General features: G+C 56.6%; 3 protein-coding genes across 9 annotated transcripts; all 3 read left to right on the top strand.

Moving 5' to 3' along the window:
* Window positions 1-4,307: 4,307 nt before the first annotated feature.
* PRR29 (proline rich 29) lies at window positions 4,308-8,538 on the top strand. 2 transcript variants are annotated; one of them, XM_084496728.1, is made up of 6 exons: window positions 4,308-4,404; window positions 4,803-4,920; window positions 6,121-6,236; window positions 7,521-7,690; window positions 7,814-7,881; window positions 8,040-8,538. In XM_084496728.1, the coding sequence occupies exons 1-6, from the start codon at window positions 4,327-4,329 to the stop codon at window positions 8,069-8,071; spliced, it is 582 nt and encodes a 193-aa protein (XP_084352854.1). In that variant the 5' UTR covers window positions 4,308-4,326; the 3' UTR covers window positions 8,072-8,538. The 2 variants fall into 2 exon arrangements, with proteins under 2 accessions (XP_084352854.1, XP_084352855.1); XM_084496729.1 differs by lacking the exon at window positions 8,040-8,538 and having other exon boundaries at window positions 7,521-7,697; window positions 7,814-7,857.
* A 4,059-nt stretch (window positions 8,539-12,597) lies between these two features.
* LOC311422730 (1-acyl-sn-glycerol-3-phosphate acyltransferase alpha-like) lies at window positions 12,598-14,614 on the top strand (the record flags this gene model as incomplete). Its single annotated transcript, XM_084496087.1, has 6 exons — window positions 12,598-12,658; window positions 12,987-13,232; window positions 13,495-13,670; window positions 13,829-13,924; window positions 14,120-14,192; window positions 14,370-14,614. The coding sequence occupies 6 exons, from the start codon at window positions 12,598-12,600 to the stop codon at window positions 14,603-14,605; spliced, it is 888 nt and encodes a 295-aa protein (XP_084352213.1). The 3' UTR covers window positions 14,606-14,614.
* A 1,445-nt stretch (window positions 14,615-16,059) lies between these two features.
* LOC311423108 (alpha-2-macroglobulin-like) lies at window positions 16,060-25,407 on the top strand. 6 transcript variants are annotated; one of them, XM_084496724.1, is made up of 22 exons: window positions 16,060-16,253; window positions 16,724-16,913; window positions 17,132-17,285; window positions 17,394-17,446; window positions 17,619-17,639; window positions 18,192-18,342; window positions 18,443-18,527; window positions 18,601-18,706; window positions 19,106-19,220; window positions 20,335-20,444; window positions 20,770-20,985; window positions 21,221-21,278; window positions 21,355-21,500; window positions 21,613-21,762; window positions 22,229-22,429; window positions 22,993-23,056; window positions 23,163-23,274; window positions 23,612-23,837; window positions 23,909-24,035; window positions 24,115-24,227; window positions 24,544-24,612; window positions 24,728-24,953. In XM_084496724.1, exons 1-22 carry the CDS (start codon window positions 16,177-16,179, stop codon window positions 24,752-24,754), a joined length of 2,571 nt encoding a protein of 856 aa, XP_084352850.1. In that variant the 5' UTR covers window positions 16,060-16,176; the 3' UTR covers window positions 24,755-24,953. The 6 variants fall into 6 exon arrangements, with proteins under 6 accessions (XP_084352850.1, XP_084352848.1, XP_084352849.1 ...); XM_084496722.1 differs by lacking the exon at window positions 24,544-24,612 and having other exon boundaries at window positions 23,166-23,274; window positions 24,115-24,248; window positions 24,812-25,407; XM_084496723.1 differs by lacking the exon at window positions 24,544-24,612 and having other exon boundaries at window positions 24,115-24,236; window positions 24,812-25,407.
* The last annotated feature ends 241 nt before the right edge of the window (window positions 25,408-25,648 follow it).

The raw sequence follows: 25,648 nt of genomic DNA, 5'->3' as shown, positions 1-25,648 counted from the left end.
CTTCACAATTCTTAGTGCTCTTAGAGCAAGGCAGGGGGCTAGGGGAGCTGTGCTGTCCTTTGTGCCGGGGAAGGACTGGGGGGAATGGCAAGCGGGTTCAGGAAAAGCTTTAGTGGAATAATTCACCTTGTCTTTCAAATAACTGCTATGTAATTTGAATACCCCTAAAATGCAAATAAAGGAAATGGGCTCTTAATATTTAAAACCACTTGTACAACATTATTAGGAGTGACCGACACTCCTCTCACAGGCACAGAGCAGCAAAGTCTGAGCCTGCAGTTATATTGACACAAAAAGCCTCCGGGACGCGGCCAGACTCATTACCTTCTAATAGTTTCCAGCAAAATGCAAACACCCAATTTTAATCATTTAATTTTCCATCAGCACGTAAACAAGCAGTGGGAGTTTGCCTTGTCAGACACTGCTTTAATCAAATAAAATTATAACTGGTGCAAATAATCCCAGGCTGTGCTGGTGGAGATGGGGGCGAGGGAGCAGGGTGAAGGCAGGCTGTGCCTGCTGGTCGTGGTGGCCCCAAGCCACGCGTGTCCCCACAAGGCTGGCTTATTTGGTGCCATCTGGTGGCAATGTCACCAGGGCTTGTCACTGGACGGGAGCAGACAAGTTTTGGAGGTGGCTGCTTTGGTCTGCAGGGCGGGAAGGAGCAGCTGAGGTTTGGGGGGGGCTGCAGAGCACCCTTGCTGCATGCTGAGGGCTGTGCATTGCCCTTCCCCTCCCCAAGCAGCCCCCTCCCCTGCCATTGCCAACAGCCTCGTGCTCATTTTGGGCTCTGGAAGGAACCAACCAGTGATGGTGCTGCGTGAGACCAGAGTGGCTGGATGGTGGCTTGGAAGAGACCTCAGAACAAGACCTCCTGGAAAGGAAAACGTTATTTTTTCGTAACTGGGATTCAAAGTGAGATCTTTCCACCCAGTCATGCTCCCGGACCTGCAGAGCAGCCCCAAGAGGTGCATGTGAGGATGTGGCACGGAGCACAGGGGACAGCCCCTGCTGAGCCCTCACTGCATGTCCTTGATTTGTCCTGATGTGCAGTGACAAACCGAGTTTTGGTCGGGTGGTTTAGATGCCCAGTGCACAGGGGAGGATGCATTGCCTCCATCTGGCTTCCTTTGTCTTCCATGAGTCCTAGGGAAGGCTGCTGCCTGCTGTTTCCTCATGTTGGGGGATTGCCCCAGCTGCGATTTGGGCACGGAATGACGGACGAGCTGCATGCTGGCCGCCCTCCCCAGTCACCCCAGTTATTGCTGCTGGGCTGTAGGGGAGTGCAGCCCATCCAGGCACGGCACAGCACCGCTCCCAGTGTGGTGCCATCCGTCATGGCCTGGCTCTCCATGTTCCTCTGCTCGGCTGGTTCACCAAAGCTTGTTGAAGCTGTGGTGCTTTCATTGCTTGCTTTGTGAGCAAAGATTCATGCCGAGAGCATTGGGCATCCCAGAGGGGCCGGATTGCATTGCTTTTGCTCCAGATGCCTGGTGCAGCATCTTCCTCTGCTTGCACCCAGCAGCAGTGTGAGAAACAAAGTTGTGTTTTTGCAGTAGAGAATTACTTTTCTGTATACCAAGGTAGTTGTGTAGTCATAATAAGGAGAAATGCTAAGTAGATAAGTGGACAGTAGAAAGCCTCACTGTTCTAAAATAAGGTAGAAGTTTGAGAAAAACAGGATGAGCAGTGTGAGAACAGTAAAACAAAGAACACAAGTTCTCAAAACATAAGAAAGGAGAAACTAAAGGGTTGAAAAAAAATATTGTACGCATATGGTATAGAGGAGTGTCGAGTAGCTTGTGAACCTGTAGTACTCAGCCAATGAGGAAACAGGGGAGGTGATCAGGCATCGGGTAATATGGAATAAAAAGTTCGGCTTTGTTTACTAAAATGCTCTCCTGATTGACAGGACGCCCATCATTGCAATCGTGAATAAAATAGCTTCACAGAAGATCCTGTCTGAAGAAAATTATTTGAGACGTTTCTCACAGCAGGGGCACTGCTAGTGGAACTCCCCCCCTCCGCAAGCAGGGTATGGGGTTGAAGTCCTGTCCTCGGGCTTTAATTAGGGTGAAGATTTTGGTTTGGCTTTCCAGAACAAGAAATTCAGATTCACAGTACAAGAAGGGCTTGGGAGCTGCCAGAAAGAGAGCTGCTAATAAAAACATCCACTGAGCATCCTCAAGTGTGTCTTGTGGCACACATCTCAGCCTAGGGGTAGGCTTCATCCGGGTGGCTCTTACTGGGGACAGAGGTGTCCACCACCAGAACTTTAGAATCACGCACATGGCCATGAGCGCTCCTGCCCCAGCACCGATCCCTGCAGCCCTAATTCTATGGTGCTGTGCTTTAAAGACACAGAGCCGGGCTGGCAGGCGTGGGTGCCTGCATCTCCTGCTGCCACCGATGCTCAGACCTCCTCTCTTCATGACAGATGTGCTGGGGGACTTAAAAAGGGACATGCTGCATGGACTGGCTGCAGATGAGCATTGGCCTACCCAGAGCCGAGCCCCAGCCTCTGCCCTGCCCTGCGGTGCTGCACAGGATGCGTCAGGGCTGGGGGTTGCACCAGACCCACACTTGTGGACAAAGAGCAGTCAATAAGACCCCCAAAGGGACTCAACCTGCCCCAGGGAGGTCTGAGAACATTCACACCACGTCCGACCACGGCAGAAATTCTTGTGCTGCAAATGGCTCAGCTCTTTGCTCCAATGCTCGAGTCCTTCCTACAGATGAGAACAATATTAGCACTGACAAGGCGGATACCCAGGCTCTGCTCAGAAAACACCAGGCTCTGCCAGAAGCAAGGGGCAATCAGCACGGTAATTAAATGTGCAAATAATGTGAATTTGGGAGCTATAGCAAAAGGCAGTGAAATAATCCAGAGGGGCCTAGAGAAATTAGCAGCATGGAGCAAAATGTAATGAAGCAGAAAATAGCCTGGCTAGAGCCAAGGGCTTGGGCTAAGGCAGTCGACCTCAGAGTGGGTGCTCCTGCCCATCTGGAGGTGTCTTGGTGCTCTTTTGGGGCAGGACAGGAGGTTTTGTTGAGATCTGTTCCTTCTTCATGAGCAGGGCTTGCTCCAGGCTGGATTCCTGGGAAATGTTCACAGACCTATATGCTAGGGACAGAGGGAACTTTGGGTTTTATATTGATGAAATAATCACCCAGAAGAGCAGTCCCAGAGCTTTCGGAGGTAGAGGAAAGATATCTGAGGACAGTTGGAGGTTGGGCCATTTGGAGAGAAAATTTCCTTGCAATGGGTTTGCATGCCAAGTCAGCATGGGGCAGGGGTGTGGGGGTGTGCTGTGGCTGGTCACTGCAGAAGAGGGAAGTGGTCCATGGGGACCAGATCTGCGGTGGCACCTGACTGATGTCCCCAGCAGCACTGTGCCTTGGTCATGCATGGGGGCACACTGCGTCTGAGGACCAAGGGACATCCCATGGAGTGGAAGGACCTCCATCCACAGAGACCACACAGCTGCGGCGTGCTGGCAGGGCGCTGCATCCGATGGCAGGCACTGCCGAGCCCTGCAGAGCTGAGCCTTTCCCAGGCATTGGCCAGACCCATCTCCCAGTGTTCCCATGTAGAAACCTGGCTGTGTTTGCTCCTCCAGCCTGAGTCCCTGATGCAGGCGACAACTCAGCCCTGCAGGGACACGCTACTGCTTTGCAGCTGCCTCCAGCCCCTCCAGCTGCTTTCTGCCAGCGTTTGACAGGACCTTTCAATACGTCCCAAACAAAGGGGTGGCATGCTGAGAGCAAGCCAGGCAGTCAGAGCTGCTCTGACAGGTGACTGCATCCCACCAGACTCCCCGTCTGTGTTCTCCTGTTGGCTTTTTCCTGCCTCCCACCCAGGGAGCAGACAGGAGCAGAGCCATCTCCCACCTCCCACGATGGCCGGCACTGATGGAGACCACGGGGCTGTGGGACCTGGGTTTTTAGGAAAGCTTCCAAAAGCATATGCCCGAAGCTGTGAGATGCTGCTGGTGAGAATGCAATGGGGCTGAGCAGCCCTGCCACTGGGACCAGTGCTCCCCAGCCACTAGGACCAGTATACAGAGCTTGAATGAACCCACAACCCTAGTTTGCTGCGGGGACAATTGTCCTGCAGGCCCAGAAACACCATGGGGTGTGGGGTGGGGAGCACAAAACACCTCTGTCCCACCCCTTTGGTGGTGGGGGGTGTCCAGGGGATGCACAGTGGGGAAAAGCAGTGTGGGGACGCTGCTGTGGCTGCCAAACCTGCTTGAGGCTTTGTTTGGCCCCAGCAGCTATAGCAACAAGCTGGAGCTGCTGGCTGCAGTGCTGCTTGGTTGAGCCATGGAGGTCGGCGCAGCAGGGGACCCCAAGGGGGTCTGGGGGGACCTGGCGGCCAGGACCTACATCATCCCACATGGGGTAAGCCCTGCAGAGCAGCTCTGCCTCTGGGCAAAGGGGGTAGTCAGGGTTTGCAAGGGTGTGGTGGGGAAAATGGGCTGGGGTGGGAGGAGAGGGAATGGGGTGGTGGTTTTAGGTAGGCAGTGGGGTCTGGAGCAGCAATGCTGGTTTTGTTATTTTATTTGTTTATATATATATATATATATGTATATATATATATATTTATTTATTTATTTGTGAGATACAAATGTCCCCTGCAAAAAGCAAAGTGCTCACTACACCACGGGGACATTTCCCCAGGGCTGGGGATGTGCCATGCTTGCAGGACTGCACCCCTGGAAAAAGGGGGGTCAGTGCAAGCCACCCCCTCCTCCAAGACCCTCCATGCCCAGGGCTTTCTTTCCCCTTCTGCCTTTCAGCTGCCGCCTGTGCCATGTCCCCACGGTGCTGTGCCGGTGTCCCAGCAGCCGGTGGTGATCCTCCAGCAGCTTCCTGGAACTCTAGCCCTGCCCACCAGAGCCCCGCACCTGCGGGAAGGTGTGTGACCACAGGCCCATGTGACCATAGTCCCATGTTAAAACCATCTTAATTTCATCCTTTTATTTTTTTTCAGCCTCTTTACGATGAGTGACACCTGGGGGGGCAGGGGGTAGGGCTGCAACCTCATAGGGCTGGCCACACCTTTACTTGACGGTGTCTTTGCCCTACAGGATGCAATTTTTGGTGGTTTTACCAAACTTGAAGTCAGGGCTGGCTTTGAAAACACTGGGATGTTCCTGGGGGATTTATTATTATTATTATTATTATTATTATTATTATTATTATTATTATTATTATTATTATTATTATTATTTTATATCAGCTCCAGAGGGATTTTTAGCTGCTGGGACAAATTATGACCAAAGACATGCTGTGGGGAGGGGGAAGGCTGAGCTGTCTAAAAATACATGGAGGAAAGGGCATGCTCCAAATTGGTGTGGGAAGCTCATGCACAAAGCAGGGTCTTGGAGATCATCCTCCAGCAGGTTTGCAGGCACCTTGCAGGGGAACTTCATGCCTGCAGCAAACGGTGATGTTTCATTGGGGATGTGTCAATGTTTTAATGGGGATGTTTTAAAGCCTCAGGCATCCAGCCAAGGGGACTCAGATGCTGACATGTATGTGCATGGCCACCTGGGTCTGAGCCCTGCTCAATAGGTACTTGCTCTGGGACTGGAGGTGGCATCAGTCCCTATGGGGACTATGAGTCCCTGGGGGTCTCTGAGCTCCAAGCCCCCACGCACTGCACCATGCCCACTGCCTGGCTCCCTGGCACTGTTGCCCCGGTGCCAAGGAAGGATTTGCCAAGTCCTGAGCACTGCCAGGACCGCAGCAATTCTCCTCCGAATGGGCGGAAAGTCTGCCGCCTCCAGCACCGCTAATCACCTTTTGTGAACAGCCTTCGTCAAGCCAGACCAGATGTTTAATCACATTTGCAAATAAGGAAAGGCTTAACTATGTCTATTTTAAAGCTTTATCCAAGCAAAATAATTTTTAAATGCCATGTAGGCCTTCCAAATTGGGGCGTGGGGCAGTCTGGCTTGGTTCCTGATACTTGGCATAGGGACAAGCTGTGGTGCCACCCCATCCCAGCAGGGACCCTTTGGGGGCTGCATCCACACCGCTCAGCCGGCGGCTGTGTTTCCCATGCCTTCGCTTTAATCCCTCTCTGACGCAGAGCCCCTTCCTCTCTGGCAGATTTAATCGAGTTGATGATGATTCAAAACTCCCAAATGCACCAGGTGCTGATGAACAGTCTGGCCGTGTCGGCATTGACGTCCTTCGGGTTCGGGCCATCTCCAGCTGCTGCCCAGGTATGGGGCAAGGAGGATGGATAGCACCTGGGTCCCATTTCATAGCAGCATGGGACCCCTGAAGTGCAGCTGCCGGATGTTCACAGCCCTCTGCAGCTCCTGGAGGGTCTGGGGCTCTTTGGGCTGGTTTGACCCCCAGCATGGATCATATCAGGCTGCTTGGAAGGGATTTAGTGCAGCTGGGAAGAACTGAGGTCTGCCAGACGTGGGCAGGGTGCAGGGCTGGGCTGAGCAGAAAGGCTGAGCACTGCTCATTAGGCAGAACAGCTCTGCAAGGGCATTCATTTAAAAGTCCATCTCGAACCAAAATTATATGAAACATTTAATCTCCGTGCGGGGAAACAAATGCTGCTTTCTTGGTGGGATGCAGGCAGCTGCCTTGCTCACTGCTAGCTGGCATCTTTCATGCACATCCTCCCAGTCCCCACCAATTCACTATACTGTGGGAGACTGGACCCTGCATATGGCTGCTCAATGCTCAGATGCCATGGGCAGCATTTTGGGGTCCTATCTCAGGTTGCAATGCCCCTGTATTGTTTCTTCATGTGGAACCTCATGGAGATCAGGCAGGAGAATTGCTGTGGTGGCACCCCTTGGGAAACAGCTCTTCAGGAAAGACCCTGAGAGGCCTGGGGCGCCCCAAGCTGAGCAGGATCTAGCAGCGGGCCCTACAGTGAGGAAGGCTGGTGGTGGCCCGAGCTGAACCAGGCGAGGGATTGCCTGCAGGCAGAAGGAGGGGATCCTGCCCCTCTGCTCCTCGCTGCTGGGGCTGCCCGCACAGTGCTGGGACTGCTGCTAGGCCCCTGGCACCAGAGAGGCCAGGCAGGCTGCAGAGAGCCCAGGAGAGGGCCACGAAGGTGGGGGGACTGGAGCAGCTCCTCTGGGAGGAGAGGCTGCGGGAGCTGGGGCTGCTCAGCCTGGAGGGGAGGCTGCGGGGATCCTGGCTGTGCCCGTAAATCCCTGCGGGGAGGACGGAGCCGGGCCCAGGGGCACTGGGCACGAAGCGGGGCCCGGGAGGTGCCCTCTGACCACCGGGAAGCGCTTCTGTGCCCTGGCGGTGGCGGAGCTGGCACAGGAGAGGCTGCGGGGGCTCCTCCTGGGAGACCTCCAGAAGCCGCCGGGACCTCGCCCTGGGAACCCCAGCTGGAGCAGGGGCTGGAGAGATTGGCCTCCTGAGATCCCAATCTCAATTGCTCTGTGACTCTGATCCTGTCTTGGGGAGCCCAAGGAAGACAGCTGCTGAGATCAGCCCAGCATCTCTTTGCCTTTTGTTCCTCCCCACAGCCACTCATGGTGCCTTTGCAGACTGGAGAGGAAGAGGAGGCCGTGGTTTTCCACCACCACTATGTCCCCTACGCCGGTCCCACTTCCATCCTCACATGGCCGGTCCTGGCTGGGGCTGGGGGACCACCGGTCGTGCGCTACCAGGACACAGCAGCAGAGGATGGGGAGCCGTGAGTAGTAAGGGTGCTGCTTTGTGCGTACGTGTCCTGCAGCCCCTGGTGTAACAGCATTTCCGGCACCAGATGGGACACGGAGGGCTGGCATTTACTCCTGTTCTTTGTCCTTTTCACCAGTGCAGTGCCACCTCCTCCTCCCCCCAGCGCCACAGGGACTGTAGGAGCCAATGTCCCGCCATCATCAGGTGAGGACAACTTCTCCTCATAGCACCTACCTTCAATGGGAGATGTCCCCAGGCATACATCAACCTTCCCACATGTCCCGACGAAGGCTGAGCCCTTCCTGCTCCCTCCCTCCGTGCAAGCCCTCACACGCCCTCCAGGCCCTGCTTTCTCTTTGCAGAGTACTACGACATGCTGGAACAGCGGCAGTGAGCTCCCTGCACCCTGAGGTGGCTTCTCCTGCACGTCCCTGGCCAGAAGACCGTGTGTGTGCTGAGAGTGGGTGCCCTATGGTAGTGACAGTTTTGGGGTGGCCCACGGGGAGGAGGACAACGTGCGCAGCAAAATGCATCAAAATAGTGCATTTTGCCAGGCATGTTGTCCTCCTCCCCGTGAGCCACCTCAAGGCACTGGGTGTCACGAAGCCCATCACCAAACCCAGGTGACTGCTTAAGAGGGACAAGCTCCAGTTCATCAGTGAAATCCCAATCCCAGATGGACAATGTGACCTTGCCAAGCCACGAGGGCCCTGCGGTGCTCAGCACCATGCTCTGTCCCTGTGGGACATGCTGGCATTGGTGGGGTGGGGTTGTGCCAGCCCAGGTGTCCCTTCAGCTCCCAATGCAGCACATTGCCTGTAATTAATTTGCTTTGTTAAGAAAGCTCCCTGCTGTCACTAATTAAGCATCTGTAATTACCCAGGCTGCTGGCTCTGTGCCTGAGCATAGGGCTTCCTCCAAGCAGCAGGGGTGAGGGGGGGCTGAGAGCCTCTGGCACCCAAAGGAGGGGGAATACCAGTGCCTGATGCTCCTGGCCGAGCACAGCACGGGCAGGGCTGGATATGGCCAGGTGCTGTTCCTGCAATGGGAACACACAGTTCCACAGCTCCACGCTGTTCCACACAGTGCTGGCCCAGTGCTGATCGCAGTAAGGGATCCATCCTGTAGAGGGCTCCTGTTTGAGTGACTGTGGGGTTCCCCAGGGCTTGATTCCCCCCCCTGTTTGGGTAAAAAGGTGAGGGGAGTGTGTTCAGGCATTTTATGGGTGCTAGGAGCTGGTCCCTGCCTCTGCCACCTCCCCAGCCCTGCTGCAGGGTTCACAGCTCTGCTCTGATGCCACCAGGGTGGGTGGGCTGGTGGGACTATGGGGTTCTGATGAGGGCTGTGGAGTTCCACGCAGCCAGAAGCATTACAGCCCGGTTATCAGGAGGCTCTGCCTTAGCTCCTAGTAGGAGACGCTAGGGCTGGGAGTTACATGGAGCTGAGAGCATGCAGAAAAATGGTGTCCAGACAGTTGACCCTGAAATCCCCTCCTTCTGCCCCTACTGGGCAATAAGGACTGCCCTGTCTCTATTTTGGGGTCCCTATGGAAGGGAGAGCTCATGTTCCCCCTGCCCAGGACTGAGCTATGCTCTGCCACAGGTGGATCTTCCTCTGCAGCAAGGCTCGGCCTGGCTCCTGCTGAAGCTGTGGGAGATGCTAGCAAGGTTGGCCCCAGCGTGGAGTGGAGGAGCTGTGTTGGGTTGGGCATGAAGGCACATCTCCCTTGGGTGGCAGTACCCCAAGATACTACAAGACTGACTGCGTAGATCAGGAGAGAAGGAGACTGTCTTGGGGCACTTCTAGCTGACGGCACAGGGGGCATGGCACGGCCAGGAGCAGGAAGGCATCTGCTTGTTCCCATGCCACCGGAGGTGGAGAGAAGGTGTGGGTGGAAGCAGCTGCTGTGGGAGTGGAGCAGGATGGTTTTGTAGAAGGTACGTCATGTCAGAAAAGGGTTGGAGCCACTGGGTGTGACCCAGGAGATGCGGTGCTGGGGTTGTTATGGGAAGGCACGAGCAGAGCCCTCTGACCCAAGGGCTGGAGGAACCAAGGGGTGTGGGCAGCAGTGCACGGATGGAGCAGTGGGGCTGTGAGGCCCCAGATAAGAGATGCTGGTGGCTGAGCTGGCTGACACCAAGCCAGTCAGTTTTGCTATGTCAGAACGCTGCTTTTGAAAAGCAAGACCAGTTTCCAGACTTCTGCAGCCCAGGAATGGGCTTGAATCTTACATGCCTGGTGTGACAGCAAGTGAGCAGGAGGAGAGGCTAATTACACTCCTGTGCACGCTGACTGCACTGCCATAAACACCTAACGCAACGCGGCCCCTGGCTGCCAGCTGGGGCGGGGGCTGGCCAGCCTGCGCAGGGAGCAGCCAGGTATGCTCCAGCGGCCTCATAATCTGCAGTGTGGGTCCTAATGGTGCTGGGGAACTGCGGCCAGCCTCGCTGGGGTGATGGGTATGGACCAGAGCTGCTCCTGCTATCAGGAGGATATCAGGGGTTCCCGTGACCCCAGGAGGTGCCCCCAGCGTGAGCACTGTAATAAGCAGCAGTGCTGATTGCATCAAGTCGGAAGCATTGCAATAGGCACATCCCAGCTGTGACTCCGTGGGTGACCCAGGGTCTATGGTGTTGACTCACCTCCGCTCTCCACCCTCGGCTGGTGAGCCTGCCTCCCACCTCTGCCAGTCCATACTCAAGCCTCTGCACAGGGCGAGCAGCACACAACTCCTTTCCCGGGACCAGCCCCACACACCCACATGCGGCTCTGTTGATACCCTAGTGTCTCCTGCTGTGCTCCTGGCAGCCCTGCCCTCCTCCCCAGCTCCTGGGGACACAGGCTAAGCTCTCCAGAACCCTCGTGCCCAGGCAGCATGATGGAGGCTGTCTTGCTCCAGGGGCTGCTGCTCCTCCTCCTGTTCGCTGCCCTGCTGCTTTACCAGCACAATGCCGCCTTCAACTACTTCTGCAAGGTGGCCTTCTTTAACTGCTGGGTTGTGGCCATGGCCACTCTCCTCTCCCCCTTGGCAGCTCTTCGGGGACGCTCCGTGGAGAATATGAAGTGAGTATGGCTTGGGGTTGTTCTTCCACCGCTGTGACATCTGGGGCTTGGCAGTGATGGAGGAGTTTGGAGGTCTTGTGGACCTGCTTTTTCCTTCCCAGGCTGTACCCAGAGCCAGGACTATGCGGCGTGTCTGTGCAGTGAGGCTGAGTCAAGCCCTGGAGCCACGGTGAGAGCTGTGGCCACATCCCTGCGGCAAGGAAGGGTGCATCTGCATCTTGTGGTGTGGTGGAGGGGTGCTGGCCAAGGCAAGGGATGGTTACACTGCAATGGGGTGGCCACCTGGCTTTGGACTAGCTGGTCCCCAGAGGATGAAATCGTTTACAAGGGATCCTTTTTGGCCATTGCAGCATTGGGCCATCAGATGGGGAGGCTGGCAAGGGTTCGAAGTGCTGTCATTAGCAGGATACAAGCACATACCCATGCCTGCCTCTTTGGCAGTGCAGTCACGTCGTGTTCAGGGGACTGTGCTTTGGCAGAGGGACTGTGGGATTCCTCAGTGCCATCAGCTCTGGCACAGCGCTGCCACGTGCCGGTGAGCCATGCCGGTGCTGCCCCACAGCAGAGGGGAGGCTCGGCTGAGCTGGGGGTGGTGGCAGCTGCGATAGCATCTCTGAGCACGAGAGGAAGGTTTGTCTGCTTCCAAGGGTGTTGCAATCCTGGTGCTGGATTCCTGGGAATGATAGCATACCAGAAGGGATGTAATTGTGTCAGAGTGCAAGATGTCTGAGGCTGTGCAATCTGGCAAGCTTGAGTGTGGGTGCTGAGAGATTTGGGGCCCTCGGCAGCAGTGTGGTCAGACGTTTGATGTTATCAGTCCCCTTGTGCAGCCTCTCTCTCTCATCCTGTCTGTGCGGAAATGCTGTGCACACACGCACATGTCCTGAGGTGCTTTGAGCACTGGGGCAAAAGCTTCTGGCTTAGAGGAACTCCTCGGCATGATGCAGCCATGAGTCACCAGTGCCTTACCTTGTCCCACTGACACCTCACAGCCGTCCTCCACCAGAGCAGCACGCCCTGCTCTGCCTCCTCTTCAGCCTCCAAATCACAAAGCCTCCAGCTTGGAGCAGTATCCTGTCATTAATCCTGGCTTTGGGGCATTGCCACAAGTGTTTTGCTTCTCCACAGGCACAGGGATTGCCGTGCCCAGGTCTCCCAAAAGCTCAGTCCTCTGGCACAACGGCTCTACCAGGCACTGTGAATTTCCCCATGAATTTCCCCTGCCTCCTCACTCCTCCCAAATCTCTTCTCCTGCCTGCCTGGTCCCCAGCTCCTCCTGACTGCCCTGTCCCCTGTGGGTTCTCTGGGAACAGTCACTGATAGATGTGAGGTCCCTGGCATGGATGCTCTCCATGCTATGGGTTAGAAAGTGCCCCATTTCAACACTGTTGGAATGAGAGCGTACCAGGCTTTATCTTCTCCTTGGGTGTTGCAATTCCCATTGCCCCATTGTCCCTTCACTCTTCTTGTTGTTCTCATACTGACTGTCACCCTTCATCAGTATTGCCATCCTGGTGTCACCCTTCCTGTCCAACCCTTTCTGGTGACGCTGCTCTTCCTTGTTTCCTGTCCATCCATGTGGATGAGAAACTTCCATCCCTTCCTGATGCTGCAGGACCCCTGAAGCTATTCTGAGTTGCTCTAATGAACAAAGCTGAGTTGTTTCCTGCATTTTTTTCTCTGCTCTTGGCAAAGCCTCCTCCAACTCCACGTGTGGTGCTAGCAGTGCTGCCCAGTGGCTGTTCCCCAGCAGCAGCCCTGCTGACCTCTCTGTCCCCAGGCTGTTCCCTGCAGTGCTCCCCCAGCCATTGCTTGGCACATCTCGCTGTGACCCACCACCCACAGGAGGCAGTGGCCATGCAAGCTGTGAGCCTGGGGCTGGGGTTCCTGCCCACGGTGCACGTGCTGGAGCCTCATGGTAAGGCTCACCCAGCCAGAGGCCGTTGTCCTCTGGGATGCGATGATTCACACTGTGGCTGCAGGCATTCCCATCCCATCCTACCCCTTCCCATCTCACTTTTTCACCTTCCCTGGACATCAGCCCTCCAAGAACCTTGTTATTTCTCCCACCTGCTCATGGTGGCAACTCTTCGTGGCTCAAAGCCACACTTCCTACTACTGAGGCAGCGACTGCTCTCACCTTGGGGATGGCTACAGATGTGCTTACAAGAGAAAACCACCACACAGGATTGCTGAGACTGGGCACAGACCCACCTTGGGACATGCTATTTGCTTGTATGGACCAGCTCTAGCTGATCCGTCTTGCACCTTGCTCTTGAGTGACTGTGAAGGGCTGGAAGAAATCCAGCAGCCCCTGTCTGTGTTGATCTGCTCCCCACACGTGTTCCTCTGCCCTAGGCTCCTGCGTGCTGCGATCCGGCCCCTCAAGCACTTGTACGGCATCAAGATGCAGGTGTGGGGCTCCGAGCATCTGAATACCGAGGAGCCCTATGTGATAGTTTGCAACCACCAAGCTTCCCTTGACCTCATGGGTAAGTGCAGGGGAGAGGAGGGACTCATCGCTGCCTGGGCAGCCTTTGGGGTTCTGCAGGGCTGGACCAGGCTCGTGCCGGGGTGTTCCAGTGAGGCCAGCACCAGGATTTGTACAGGAGGTGTGGGGTAGAAAAGCTGGTGGGGCTGGAGCTCAGGGCTGCAAGAAGTGAGGATGATGTTGGGTCACTGCAGCCACAGCTTGGTTGGTCATGGGAGCTACCAGGCAGGGACTGATCGTTTCTTCTCCCATCTCTCCTCCAGGCATGGTGGAAGTGATCCCCGACCGCTGCGTGCCCATCGCCAAGAAGGAGCTCATGTACATGGGCACCGTGGGGTGGGCCTGCTGGCTCAGTGGCATCATCTTCATTGACCGCCACAAGAGGGGAGATGCCATCGGTGTCATCTCACAGACGGCCAAGACCATACGGCGTGAAAATGTGAGGGGACTGGCAGCGGAGGCAGTTGAGGAGGAGAAACACAGGGGGGTGCAGTGGGAGGCATGGGGGGGCACCAACATAGTGGGGATTGGGGTGCACCAGTCCTGGGCCAGGGGGCCTCTGGGATCCAAGTTCACATCCCTTCCTGTCCTGTGCAGCTCCGAGTGCTGATTTTCCCTGAAGGCACCAGGAACCAGGACAAATCCATGCTGCCCTTCAAGCGTGGGGCTTTTCACTTGGCTGTGCAGGCTCAGGTAAGGCAATTATTCTCTTCCACCCACCCTTGGCAGAGAGGGATAGGCACACACCCTGGGGCAGGAGGATGGGGGACATTAGGGTCTTCTGGGGTCTGCAGGGCCCAGGGAGGTGGCAGGGACCTGCTGAAGCCCAGGGCACAGCAGGAGCTGGAGTCTGTATGGAGGACACCCCTGACCCCCTATCTCCTGCAGGTTCCCATTTTCCCCATTGTGATCTCCCCGTACTGGGACTTCTTCAGCTCCAAGGATAAGAAATTCACCTCTGGTAAGTGTAAAAGAAGAAGCCCTGCTGCTGGAGGGAAAATTTGGTGGTGGGGATGGGGGATGAAGGTCTCTGGGAGACATGTGGGCAGGCAGCCAGTGGTGGAGGATGCTGGTGGGAAGACCTTGCTCCTGGGGGGTTTGTCCAGCAGCCTCCTTGGCCTTTCCCCTCTCTCTCCAGGGACATGTACCATCCAAGTCCTCCCCAAGATAGAAACCCAGGGCCTGAGCCTGAAGGATGTCCCCGAGCTAACAGAGACTGTCCGCAAAGCCATGGTTGATGTCTTCTCTGAGATGGCTGCAAATCAGCGGGGGGACCAGTGCTCTGAGCACCCTCCGCTCCCATGCTGTGCTGGGGCCACCAAGGGGACTGGCGGTCCATGGCACACGGGGGACACAGCTGGGTCCAGTGATTAGGCAAAGGAACAGAACCTCTTGGGGCATCAGGAAGGTGGTGCAGTCACAGGCTGGGCCACACTGTCCCCCTGTCCCCTGTAGATGTGTCTTCTGGGCTTGCAGCAGGATGGTGCCCTGGTAAAAGGGGAAGCAGAGCAGGGTGGGAGGCAGCGCTGAAAACAGAGCAAGGTGCCCCAGAACCCCCTTGCAATGACATGTGTCTCCCCCAGACCTGGTGCTGTGCAGCTGGCCCAGCCTGTGGGCTCCATCTGGTGGGATAGATCCTGCCCATGCAAGGGGTGAAGGGCTGGATGTGCCAGGTAGAGCTCACTGCACTGTTCTCTGTCCCTTGTGGTGTGGTTCACCTGTGGGCTTGTTCAGTTGTTTCCTGCCAGGGGAAGCTGCAAGCCATGGTCCTACTGGCAGCGCTGTCCTTGTGCAGCCACCTGTGGGGAGGGTGCAGAGCACACGGTAAGGCTGGGAGGGACGGGAGGAACGTGGGGAGGGGGATATTGCCACATGGGAAGAGCAACCTCAGTGTAGAGGATGGTGCAAGATTAAAGAATCCACAGCTGGTGTCTGTGCATGGTGCCTGAGCCTGAGGGGAGAGGGCACAGTGGGGGGGGATCCATCTCCTTACGGCCATGCTGCACACACAGCACCCCTATGGACACCACGGCTTCTCCTGGGGATATGGCTCTGGACGGGACGAGGAGCACGTGGCAGGGTGGGAGTTACACGGGGCCTGTCCCCTGTGCCGTGGGGGTGAGCAGTACGCTCACAGGAGGGGCACCAATGAAGTTTACAAAGGAGGAAGGCCTGGACCATGCCCACCTGGAGCAGGAGGGACCTGGTACAACCACGTTCATCTGCCAGCCCTGTGGGGCTCCTGTGAGCTCCTCCTCTATCTGCTCCCTGCAGCCAGGCAGGGCTTTGGGCACCCTGTGGTCACTTCCCACCTGGGGTTACAGCAGGACAGTGTGTGGCTGCCCCCAGTGCTGGAAGTGGGGTGGGCAAGACTCACATGACATCAGTCCTAAAATTCTCTAAATATGATGTGCAAACGATGGCCAAGAAAGGGAACAGTGCTTTGATTCATCATTGTTCCTGCTCTTGGGAATGGCTGGAAGAAATTCTGCAAGATCATGGAAGTCTGTCCATTAGCTTCTGCTGGGCAACAATACTAGCAACTGCAAAGAAGTGTCCTGCGAACAAGAGCTCTCCGGGTCAGGAACCATCATATGGAGATGGCCAAGAGCAGCATGCCTGGGGAGGTGCTCCATTCCCAGGGAGCCCCTTCTCTCTTTTCCCTCCTGCCAGGTTTCTCCACTCGCTGTTTGCTCTGCAGCTCTGCGCTGGCTCGGTGGTGCTGCCACGTGCCCACATCTGCAGGTGGGGTTTGGCTGCCTGGAGCCTTGAACCCACTGAGCCCTGGGTCGGGTGGTTAAACATTGTCCTAGCTGAATGGCCAGGCCCCCACCAGGAACCTCTCTGGCTTTCGTTGCGGCCAGCGGGGAGGTGAATGTGAAAGGGAGAGGGGGAAGGTGCAGTGTGAGGGCTCAGTCCGCCTCGCTGCCGCGTTCTCCCCAGGCATGGGTTCCACAGCAGCCCTGCCCTGCCTGATGCTGCTTTGCCTCCTGTACCTCGTAGCTGGAGCATCTGCACAGCCGTAAGCCCTCTTTGTGTCCATCTGTCCATGCTTGGTAGGATGATGGTTGGTCTTAGCTTGCTGGTGATGCTCAGGGACAATCCTGGCCTTGACTGTGGTTGCTGGTTGGGGGAGAAGTGCTCGGGGTGGTATGTTGTGTTATCCCTGTGAGTGCAGAGGACTTTGTACCTGGGGCTGGAGCCTCTGGGCTGCTTTGGTGTAGGTGCAACCTCACACACAAGCTGGGGCATGAGCAGAATCATTCCTCTCCCCCCAGACCCAACCAACAGCTGCTTCCAGAGGTGTTTATGGGCAAAGGGTGCTCTGGTCTATGGACCGGGCAGATGGGGGAAGGCTGGGTGGCACAGCCCCACGGAGAACATCCAGGGGTAGAACAAATCAGGTATCCCCTGCCTTGGGAGTCTGAATGGGAAGGGAGTGCTGGTCTTTGGTGGGGGTCCCTGCCCACTGTTGAGGAGTCCTCTCCCCAGGAGATACCTGGTGCTCTTCCCCTACGTGATCTACTACCCACACGGGGGCAAGGTGCACATCCACCTCATGGACCTGGATGGGCCTGTGCGGGTCACCCTCCACCTGGCGAGCAGCCATGGCGTCCCTAATGTCACCCTGGAGGAGACGGGCAACAAGATCCTCCAGCTGGACTGGCCCCTCTTCCCCAACGTGAGTGACTGAGGGCCCCAGGAGGGAATGTCCATCTCTTAGCCACTGCTGGAGCCAGGGGAGGGGACATGGGGGCTGTCCGAGGTGGGCAATGGAGGGCAGAGGGACACAGGGCAGACACGAAGACCTGGTGAGCTGCATCTACATTGTCTTCCCATGATACACCCAAGCCCACCGTAAAGGGTTTGCACCCATTTCTGTTGTTTCCCTGGGGGCAGATTTCTACCCCCACAGAGGAGGTGGCGTACCTGCATGTCTCCATCCAAGGAGGTTCCCTGAGGGTCTCCCAGCAGAGGGAGGTCCTGCTGAAAGCCCCAGGTCTGTGGACTGTGATACAGACAGACAAAACTACCTACAAGCCTGGGCAAACTGGTGAGGGGCAGGAGATGCTGGAAGAGCTCATGGGCTCTTGGGATGGGATGCCCAGGTTGGGTCCCAGGCTCTAGCACTCACTCCTGCTCTGGGGTTTGCTCTTTCCAGTGAAGTTTCGAATTCTCCATTTGGAGGAGGACTTCATTCCCAGTGACAGAAAGGTGAGATGGGGTCAGAGTGCAGGAGGTGTGGTGGTGACAGGGTCCTCACGTGGTGAATCTGCTGGGTCTTGGCAGCAGGGACCGCAGTGTCACAGTGAGCACAGGCAGCTGGGCAGAGGCGTGGCTGGGCAGCTCCACACTGAGTGCTAACCCCTTCTCTCTGTTTTTGCAGCTTCCCTTGGTGACTGTGAATGTGAGTCTTCACCGTATGCCATCCTGCCAGCTCCCTCGGGAGGCACAAAGGGGCCCAGAACACATGTGCTGCTGGGCACCAGGAGCGGGGACAGAGAGGACATCCCTGATGCAGAGACATCACAAGGAGTAGGGAGAAGGGCTTGGGTTCCTCATCCTCATTTCCAACCCCATTTGGGTCAGCTTGCCTGCATGGGGGACCTCAAGGCAATGCCACTGAGGGCCAGCTTATGTGCATGAAGACAGTGGTGACTATTGCCACAGAGATTTCAATCTGTGTAGAAAACCAGGAGCTCCCAGTGCAGACTGGAGCATCCCCCAGTGTCCTGCTGCTGGAACTCAGCCTGCAGGCTGGAGATCAGCTAACGCAGCTTCTGGGGCAAGTGTTCCACCTGGAGAGGTGATGCCCTCAGGGTCTGAGCATGGCAGCAGGGCAATCCATGGCAATCTCTGCTTCTTGCGAGGTTGAACAGAGCGATGAGTCCAAGCGGTCAACCCCACTGCTGCCACAACTCCCCAGGTGAGGGCTGACACTGTGTGCCCCCATGTGCAGGATTACACAGGGAGAACCATCGCGTCATGGCAGGATGTGAGCCTGCAGCAGGGCATTGCGGACCTGTCCCTCCCGCTGGCCCACTCATCCCTTGGCAGTTACACCATCAGGGTGGAACAGAATATTCACATCTTCTATGTGGAGATAAACAGTGAGTGGGCATGAAGGCTTTTGGGAGCCATCGTGCTGGATGGCAAGAAATGGGCAAGGAAGAAGTGGGCAGGCTCCTGATTCCCATTGTTCTCCTGCAGGGCCACCCCACTTCCAAGTGCTTCTTCAGCTGCCGTCCTTTGTGACGGTGACGGACGAGATGATCCCACTGCACATCTGCGGGTGGTGAGTTGGCGAGTGGCCACGGGGCCGATGTTCCCTGCAGCCTCCCCATCCCCTTCCTGCTCCATCCCCACAGGTACCCATCTGGGAAACCTTTTCAGGGCAGGGCTGAGGCCAGCCTGTGCCAGTGGCACAACTATTATCTGAAAGAACCTGGCAGATGTGCTACATTTGAGGCTGAGGTGAGGGCAGAAGACGGGGAATGTGGGTGGTGATCCTGGAGGTGTTTCCCCATCTCAGGGTACTGTGCCTTGGGGAAGACAGCTGGGTGCAGTGACTGGGCATCACCGGGAGATCCAGCTTTCATATCAATGTTCTGTAAAGCCAGTCATCCCAAAGAGTGTGGGGGAGTTGGGTGGGGACTCTTGGGGTGCTCCTCGGGACAGGATGGGCAGGAATGGGACAGCCACATGGCAGAGCAGCATACCAGCCCTGGGGTGGATGTTGCAGGGTTCCAGTGCTGGAGAATGGGCTGGTGGGAGGCAGCAGCACCTGAGAGCCCCAGTCCACCACTTCCCTGCAGATGACACCCAAGGGCCTGGCCATGGGCTGCTGCTAATGTGGGCAACTCTTTCCTTCAGACAGGGGGGAACGGCTGCTTCTCCACCCAGATATCCACGGCTTCTTTCAACCTGACCAGCCCCGACTATGAGAGGCGGCTCTATGCCAATGCAATTCTGACAGAGCGGAGGACTGGTAAGCGCAGTCAGGGTGCACCTGGGGTGTCCATTCTTCCCATACACACGCATCAGCTGCTCTGGCCCTTCCTTGCTTTGGTGTTTCCTCTACTCCCATCTGTGGAGCAATCCCTCAGGCCCTGAAGGCTCTTCAGGAACTTCTTCCTATTCCAGGATCCTTCCCCAGCTATTCCCCCACCATCCACCTCCTATTCTGCACTCTCTGCCTCTCTGACACAAGCTGGGATGCTTTGTCAGTGACTGGAAAGCTGTTAGGGTTATTATCTTTTTCTTGTCAGGTCTTTCTGACTTTGGTCAAGATTATAAATAGCTGTTATCTGCCTGAGCAGGGTTGTTATAAACTTCCTTAGGATCAGGTAAAGAGCCCAGTTTCAGCACAGCACAGATAGGAATGGCAGATCCTATCTGTCTGTATCAGCTAAGGGAGTAAAGATGGGTAGTTTTGATCATTTTGGAGTAAAGATGGGAACTTCGATAGCACCCAGATCCTGCCTAGTGCTGCTCATAGTTCAGCTCCTGTCACCCTGAGGACAATTTCTTGTGTTGTTGCCCATCAAATGGGCTTTTGCACTGTGCAAACTCACCCCTAAACATAGCTTGCATTGAGGACGACTTTGTTTCTTATGGCAACATGCAAAGAAAGCAGTGGGGAGCAAACATGCAGCTCTGCATGCTCGTGACTCTGACCCATTTTCCTGCCATGCATGAGTTGAAGAGAGGGAGATAGCTTTGCATCATAAGCTCTGCCTCGTGAGCTTTGCATTGCTGCTTCTCCTGTCCTTCCTTTCGCTTCGGACTGGGCCAGAGTGGTGTCTGCATCAGCACCGGCTGGTAACACTGCTTGGGGTGGGGACTGGAGAGCAGGCACTGGGCCCAGCTCTCCTGGGGGGTTTGCCAGGACAAATTGCTGAGCGCCATCTCCAGCCTCATGCACCACCCAGCACAGCTCTGCAGCTGTGATGCTGAACGTGGGACATCAGGGGGTCAAACTTCACACCCCTATCCTGAGGACACAGAGGCATGGGTGGAGGTGACATGTGGGAGAAAGCAGGGATGGAGCCATTAACGCTGTGCCACCCAGTGCCTCTCTCGTCTCTGCCTCCTCTCTGCAGGGAATTTGCATAGACTGACTAAAAGCTGTAACATTCTGCCTGAAATGCCCACAGCTGCATTCAAGAACACCAATGGTTTCTACAAGCATGGGATACCCCCCACTGGCACGGTAATGGAGGTTTCCTGTGCCCCACAGCCCCGCTCTCCCACCCTTACCCTTTGGCTCCAACCCAGCCTGTGCATCTCCTCTTCCTCCTGGTGCAGATGCTGCTGAAGGGAGCCGTTGGTATCCCTTCTGCCTTCACCAACCCAACATGACCACTTGTGGGATGCTTATTCACTCTTTTTGGGGGACTGAGCATGGCTGGCTCATGTCTCCCGGTGTACTCCTCCAGGGATCTCACAGCACAGTGTGCGGTGGTCGCGGCTGCTGTAAGCCTTTCCATCCTGCTAGGCTGTCTTCACTTTTGAGACTCCTGATTTCCACCCCTCAGGGTGATCTCAAGGAGGTGTCTCTGCCCTCGAAGCACGAAAGCCGAAATGACAGTACCGTCCTGAATTCCTCCTCTTCGGACAGCCAAAGTTTCTTGAAGATCCACAGGATGAAAAGGACGCCACCCTGCAGAAAGCCCCTGCGACTCCGGGTAGATTACGTCCTCAACAAGGAGGCCCTGGGAACCGAGCTACAGAGCGTGGATGTGGTCTTCCTGGTGGGTCTTTGCCTAGGGAGGAATGGGGGACAGTGCACAAAGGACAGAGCTCAGAGGAGAAGGATAAAGCTGCTGGACTGGCCAGGATGGAGCCATTTCCAGTCAGCCCTGCATGGGCACTGTTGGCTTAGGGTCTTGGGGTTGGACCCTGGAGCTGCTGGGTGTTGGGGAACCATTTCACTTCCTCCTGAAGCACCAATTTAGCCCTTCCCATCTCCTCCCTCCTCCTTTGCAGGTCATGGCCAGAGATACCATTGTCAGCGTCCTCAGGAAGGAGCTGACCTTGGAGGCAGGTAGGTCCTGCAGCAGAGACAGGTCATGCAGGGCTCTGCTGCCCATGCCTGGACCTCACCTCCCTCCCTGTCCCAGGGCTGAGAGGCTCCTTCTCCCTGGAGCTGCCTGTTGGCCCCAGGCTGGTGCCCACGGCCATGGTGTTGGGCTATGTGATGCTGCCCGGTGGCAATGTGGTGGGAGACTGGGCTGAGCTGCGCATCGCCATGTGCTTCCCCAGCCAGGTGAATGGAGGCTGCGAGCCATCTCCTGGCTTCCAGCACACCACTTGCTCTCCACCCTTTGCCATTTTTTGGGGGGATGGAGAGGAATTCCTTCCTGGGACCCTCTCCCCAGGTGAAGCTGTCCTTCCCAGAGCAGAAGGCTCTGGCAGGCTCGCAGGTCCGCCTGAAGGTGCAGGCTGCCCCAGGGTCCCTGTGTGCCATCCACATCATGGATCAGCCCACATCGTACTATGGTCTCAAGGCTGCCTACGGCTCCAAAGTGGTGAGTATGGAGTGGCCTCGGTGCTGGACTGGTGCCTTTCCATGGGGAATTTGCAGGGGACTTGCTGATGGGGCACAGGGACAGTGGGTTCTCACTGCCAGGCACATTTCAGGGGACGGCAGTGAGGACCTGGTCCCAAGAGCCCTGCCATCCACAGAGGCTGGGGCTTTGCATAGGGTCCAGGGCTCTACTGGCCAGGGCATGAGCCACAGAATTGCCCTGCGGTGCTTCCTTGGGTGGCAATATTGAAGATAGGGTGCGAGTGGTGGGAAGCAATGCCTGCTCCTCTGGGAGAGGAGGAGATGGAGCAGCAAGGGGCCCCATCAGAGGGGTTGGGGCTGGCAGCATCACTGCCCTGCCTGGAGAAGTGCCAGGGCTATGGGATGATGCCAGGAGCAATGAGGGCTGGAGCTGGGCCAGGAGTATTTCAGGTCTTTCTCAACTAAAGCTCACGTGTTTGGCTTAGGTCTATAACTTACGCCCATCTTCTGAAGACAGCTCTTATTCTGAATATGGAGCATCCTGTGCTGCCCCTAGCGGGGCTATGCCACCAGCAGGCGCTATACCACTCAACCCATATGATATGACTTTCTTCGCATACAAACATCGGCGCGTTAGGCAGGCAGCAGAATTTCGCAGATTTCAGGACCCGTGTGACCCAGGAGTGGTAGGAGCCATCCCCCACCCCCCCACCTCCCCATCCCTGCCTTATGCTCCTCTTCCTCACAGGGAGGGCTTCTTGGGATGCAGGGACACCCGGTCCCCCCCCTGTCCCACATCCGTGCTCACAAACCGTCCTCCTACATCCCCCACGCACTGCACCCCGCTCCCAGCCTGCGGCAGGCGTGCGGATCATGCCTGTCTGTCTGGGCACGGTGGCTTACCATGGGGACAGGGCTAAGCTCTGATCTTCCATTGTGAACCTGGACTTGAAGTGAGCAGCCAAGGAGAGGCCTCCCATCGGCAGCACTGGGTTGGGGCTGGCTGGGGACGGGGTGAGCAGAGCAGAACCAGCAGGTCACGGCCACCTGCCCCAGTGCAGCCGTGCGCCCTGGCATTCCTTTTCCCCTCCTGCACTCCTGCTGCAGTGTGAGAGGGGTCCTGATTTCTGGGAGCTCCTTTTTGGCTTGAAGCACGAGATGATTCCTCATTTCAGAAAGGGTCAGAAAGGCGTTTTGGCAATGATGGTCTTCAGCGCACTGTGGTTCCCTCTTGTGTGTCACATTTCAGCGTGCAGCTTTGAGAACTGTCACCAACACTGTCCTGAAAAGCTCTATGGCATTCCGAACAGTGGGTGAGCAGGGACGGTCTGCAAGAGCCCCCACACCAGCTGCTGAAGGGCGGAGAGGGACGTCCAGCCCCTGTCCTTCCTGGCAGCACATTCAAGTTGTGCCCATCAGCAGGGCTGGAGAAATACGAACAGGAAGATGAGAGAGAGCCCCGACCCAGGCAGCGCCAAGCACTGCAGAAGGATTTTCCTGGGACGTGGCTGTGGGAGCTGGTCCCTGTGGGGTAAGTAAGGAGCCCTGGAAGACCTCAAGCCAGGGGGCAGCTTCCCCTCTGGATGCAGCACCCAGACCACTGGGTCGGCGTCCCTGTGTCCAGGAGTGGCACTGGGACGCATCCAGATGCAAACTTAGTACCAGCCCCAGGACAGACCGTGGCAAACCAAGTCCTGCAGGCAGGGGATGCTGTAAGAGAGAACCAGGAGCACTGGTGGCACCTCTGCCCACCCCAAACATGCGATGACCACCAGTGCTTGGACCACGGGTGGTTGGCATGCTCCTTCTGCTGGCTCTGCCCGTCAGGCCTGGCCAGCAAGAGCTGTCCATCTCCCACCACCCTGCAGGGAGGAGGGCTCCGCAGAGGTGCCAGTGACAGTACCTGACGCCATCACGGAGTGGACAGCCGGGATGTTCTGCACGGCACCCACGGGCTTGGGGCTAGCCCCTACTGTCACCCTCTTGACCTTCAAGCCCTTCTTCGTGGAGCTGGCGCTGCCCTACACTGTGACCCGGGGTGAAGCCTTCACCCTGGCCGCCACCATCTTCAACTACCTGCAGCAGTCCCTGCGGGTGAGTGGGGGTGGGGGGCAGGGGCCAGGATCTGTGGCCTGGTGGGGGCTGAGGGTGTCGTGGTCCTGCAGGTTCAGGTGACGCTGGCAGAGTTGGCAGAGCTGGAGGTGTCAGCAAGTGCAGATGGTGCGGAGAGCAGCTGCATCTCGGGGTTCAAAGCCAGGACCTTCCAGTGGGACGTGAAAGCCACCAGCCTGGGTATGGGTGCGGAGGAGCTGGTGAAGGGCTGGGGAAACCAGGGCTGTGTCACAGCTGCGTTCCCCATCTGCATCCCCAGGGAAGGTGAACGTCACCGTCACCGCCCAGGCGCTGCACTCTGAGGAGCTCTGCAACACCGAGGTACCCGTGGTGCCGGCGCAGGGGCATGTGGACACTGTGACGAAGCTGCTGGTGGTGGAGGTAAACGCAGAGGTTGGTGGCTGTGGCTGCTTTGGACAGGCTGCTTTGTACCCTCATGGGTACCAGCGCTGCACCCAAAGCAGCTGTCCCAAGAGCAGAACAGAACTGCTCCTGTCCCCTGGCCAGGCTGTACGGTGCCTGTGGGTACTACAGACTCCTAGATCAAGGCTCCTGCCTCCCTGCCATCCATACCATCAGTGGAGTGCCTTCCTTTTCCTTCTGGGGGTTAGATTTGTAGGTTTGAGGCTGCTGGCTGGGCAATGTTGTGTTCAATCCCCTTGTTGTGCCATGCAAGGGGCTGCTCCAGCTCGTTCCATGTGGTCCTGAACTCCCTGGCCCATTAGAATGGCCAGAGAGCATTGGGGATGGGATCCAGGTGAGGTGTGAAGGGCTCTGGCTCGGGAAGACAGTGTGTCAGAGGGAGGAGAGGAATTTCTGAGATAGAGAAGTGTAGGCTGACTGATTGTGGTCTCACACCTGTTGTATTTCAGGCTTTAAAGCACAGAAGACCGATGTGAATGGAAATTAGAGCTGCCTGGCTCTTGTTCTGCTCCTGACCCCATTGTACCCACCAGGCAGCTGAGGGCTTGAGCGTCTTCCCACCCCTGCTTCATCCCCTTCACCTGAGTGCATCCTGCAGCACTGTGCTTCAGATGAGGACTCCGCGACCCACCTGTGCCCCCCTCCCTCCCCAGCAGCCCTGCTGTCCCCCATGCTTCGGGGGCTGGTGAGGACCCTCTGCTGTGCTGTCCACTGGGGAGGCATGGTTTTCCATGAGCTGATTCTGGTACAATTCCTTGGAGAAGGGATCTGACAGCATGGGCAGGGGAAGGGGCTGGTCAGGGAGAGGAGGTGCCCCGGGCACAGCTCTGCCCCTGCTCCACCAGGCTGGAAAACAAAAAAACAACCAACCAAACAACAACAACAACAACAACAACAACAACAACAACAAAAAAGGAAAACAGAAGCAGCAAAGTGTTTTTCTTGCAAGAAAGCTCATTTTCTTCAGGCTCTTTCCCAGCATCTCTAGCCAGAGCCAGCTTCATGTCTTAAGTGCTGGCCCTTTGCATACAGGTCTCAATGACCCTGTCTTCCTTAATGATGTGTAAAAGGGGCTGTAGCTTTATTTGCATCCAATCTTCACTTTGTTTTAACAAATAAAAAGCTGAAATGAAAACTGAAAGAATGTTTGTTGCATGGGTGGCAAGGCAGGAGGACAAGGAAGAGCAGCAGCAGAGCTGCCTGGCCAGGAGGGGCCACCTGCCTGGGCTGGGGGCAGCCCCTGCACTTGCTCCAGCTTCTGCTCCAGAGCCACCAGCAGCCCCAGGCGATGAATCCTCCCCTCAGTGTTTCCTCAGCAGGTGCAGATTGGAGAGATGGAGGTCCCTGTATTGATCTCCCCTTGGCCTCGC

The sequence above is a fragment of the Aythya ferina genome (genome assembly GCF_964211825.1).
Source record: "Aythya ferina genome assembly, chromosome: 23".
In the NCBI taxonomy this organism is placed as follows: domain Eukaryota; kingdom Metazoa; phylum Chordata; class Aves; order Anseriformes; family Anatidae; genus Aythya; species Aythya ferina.
The sequence above is the reverse complement of the archived record's forward strand: the minus strand, read 5'-3'. Positions and strand labels throughout refer to the sequence as shown.

Coding starts and splice junctions, on each gene's coding strand:
- PRR29 (XM_084496728.1), top strand. CDS start 4,327: ATGGAGGTCGGCGCAGCAGGGGACCCCAAGGGGGTCTGGGGGGACCTG. Junction 6,237..7,520: donor CATCTCCAGCTGCTGCCCAG/GTATGGGGCAAG, acceptor TCCTCCCCACAG/CCACTCATGGTGCCTTTGCA. Junction 7,882..8,039: donor CAATGTCCCGCCATCATCAG/GTGAGGACAACT, acceptor TTCTCTTTGCAG/AGTACTACGACATGCTGGAA.
- LOC311423108 (XM_084496721.1), top strand. CDS start 16,177: ATGGGTTCCACAGCAGCCCTGCCCTGCCTGATGCTGCTTTGCCTCCTG. Junction 23,275..23,611: donor TGGGAGCTGGTCCCTGTGGG/GTAAGTAAGGAG, acceptor ACCACCCTGCAG/GGAGGAGGGCTCCGCAGAGG. Junction 24,249..24,811: donor TGGTGGAGGTAAACGCAGAG/GTTGGTGGCTGT, acceptor TGTACCCACCAG/GCAGCTGAGGGCTTGAGCGT.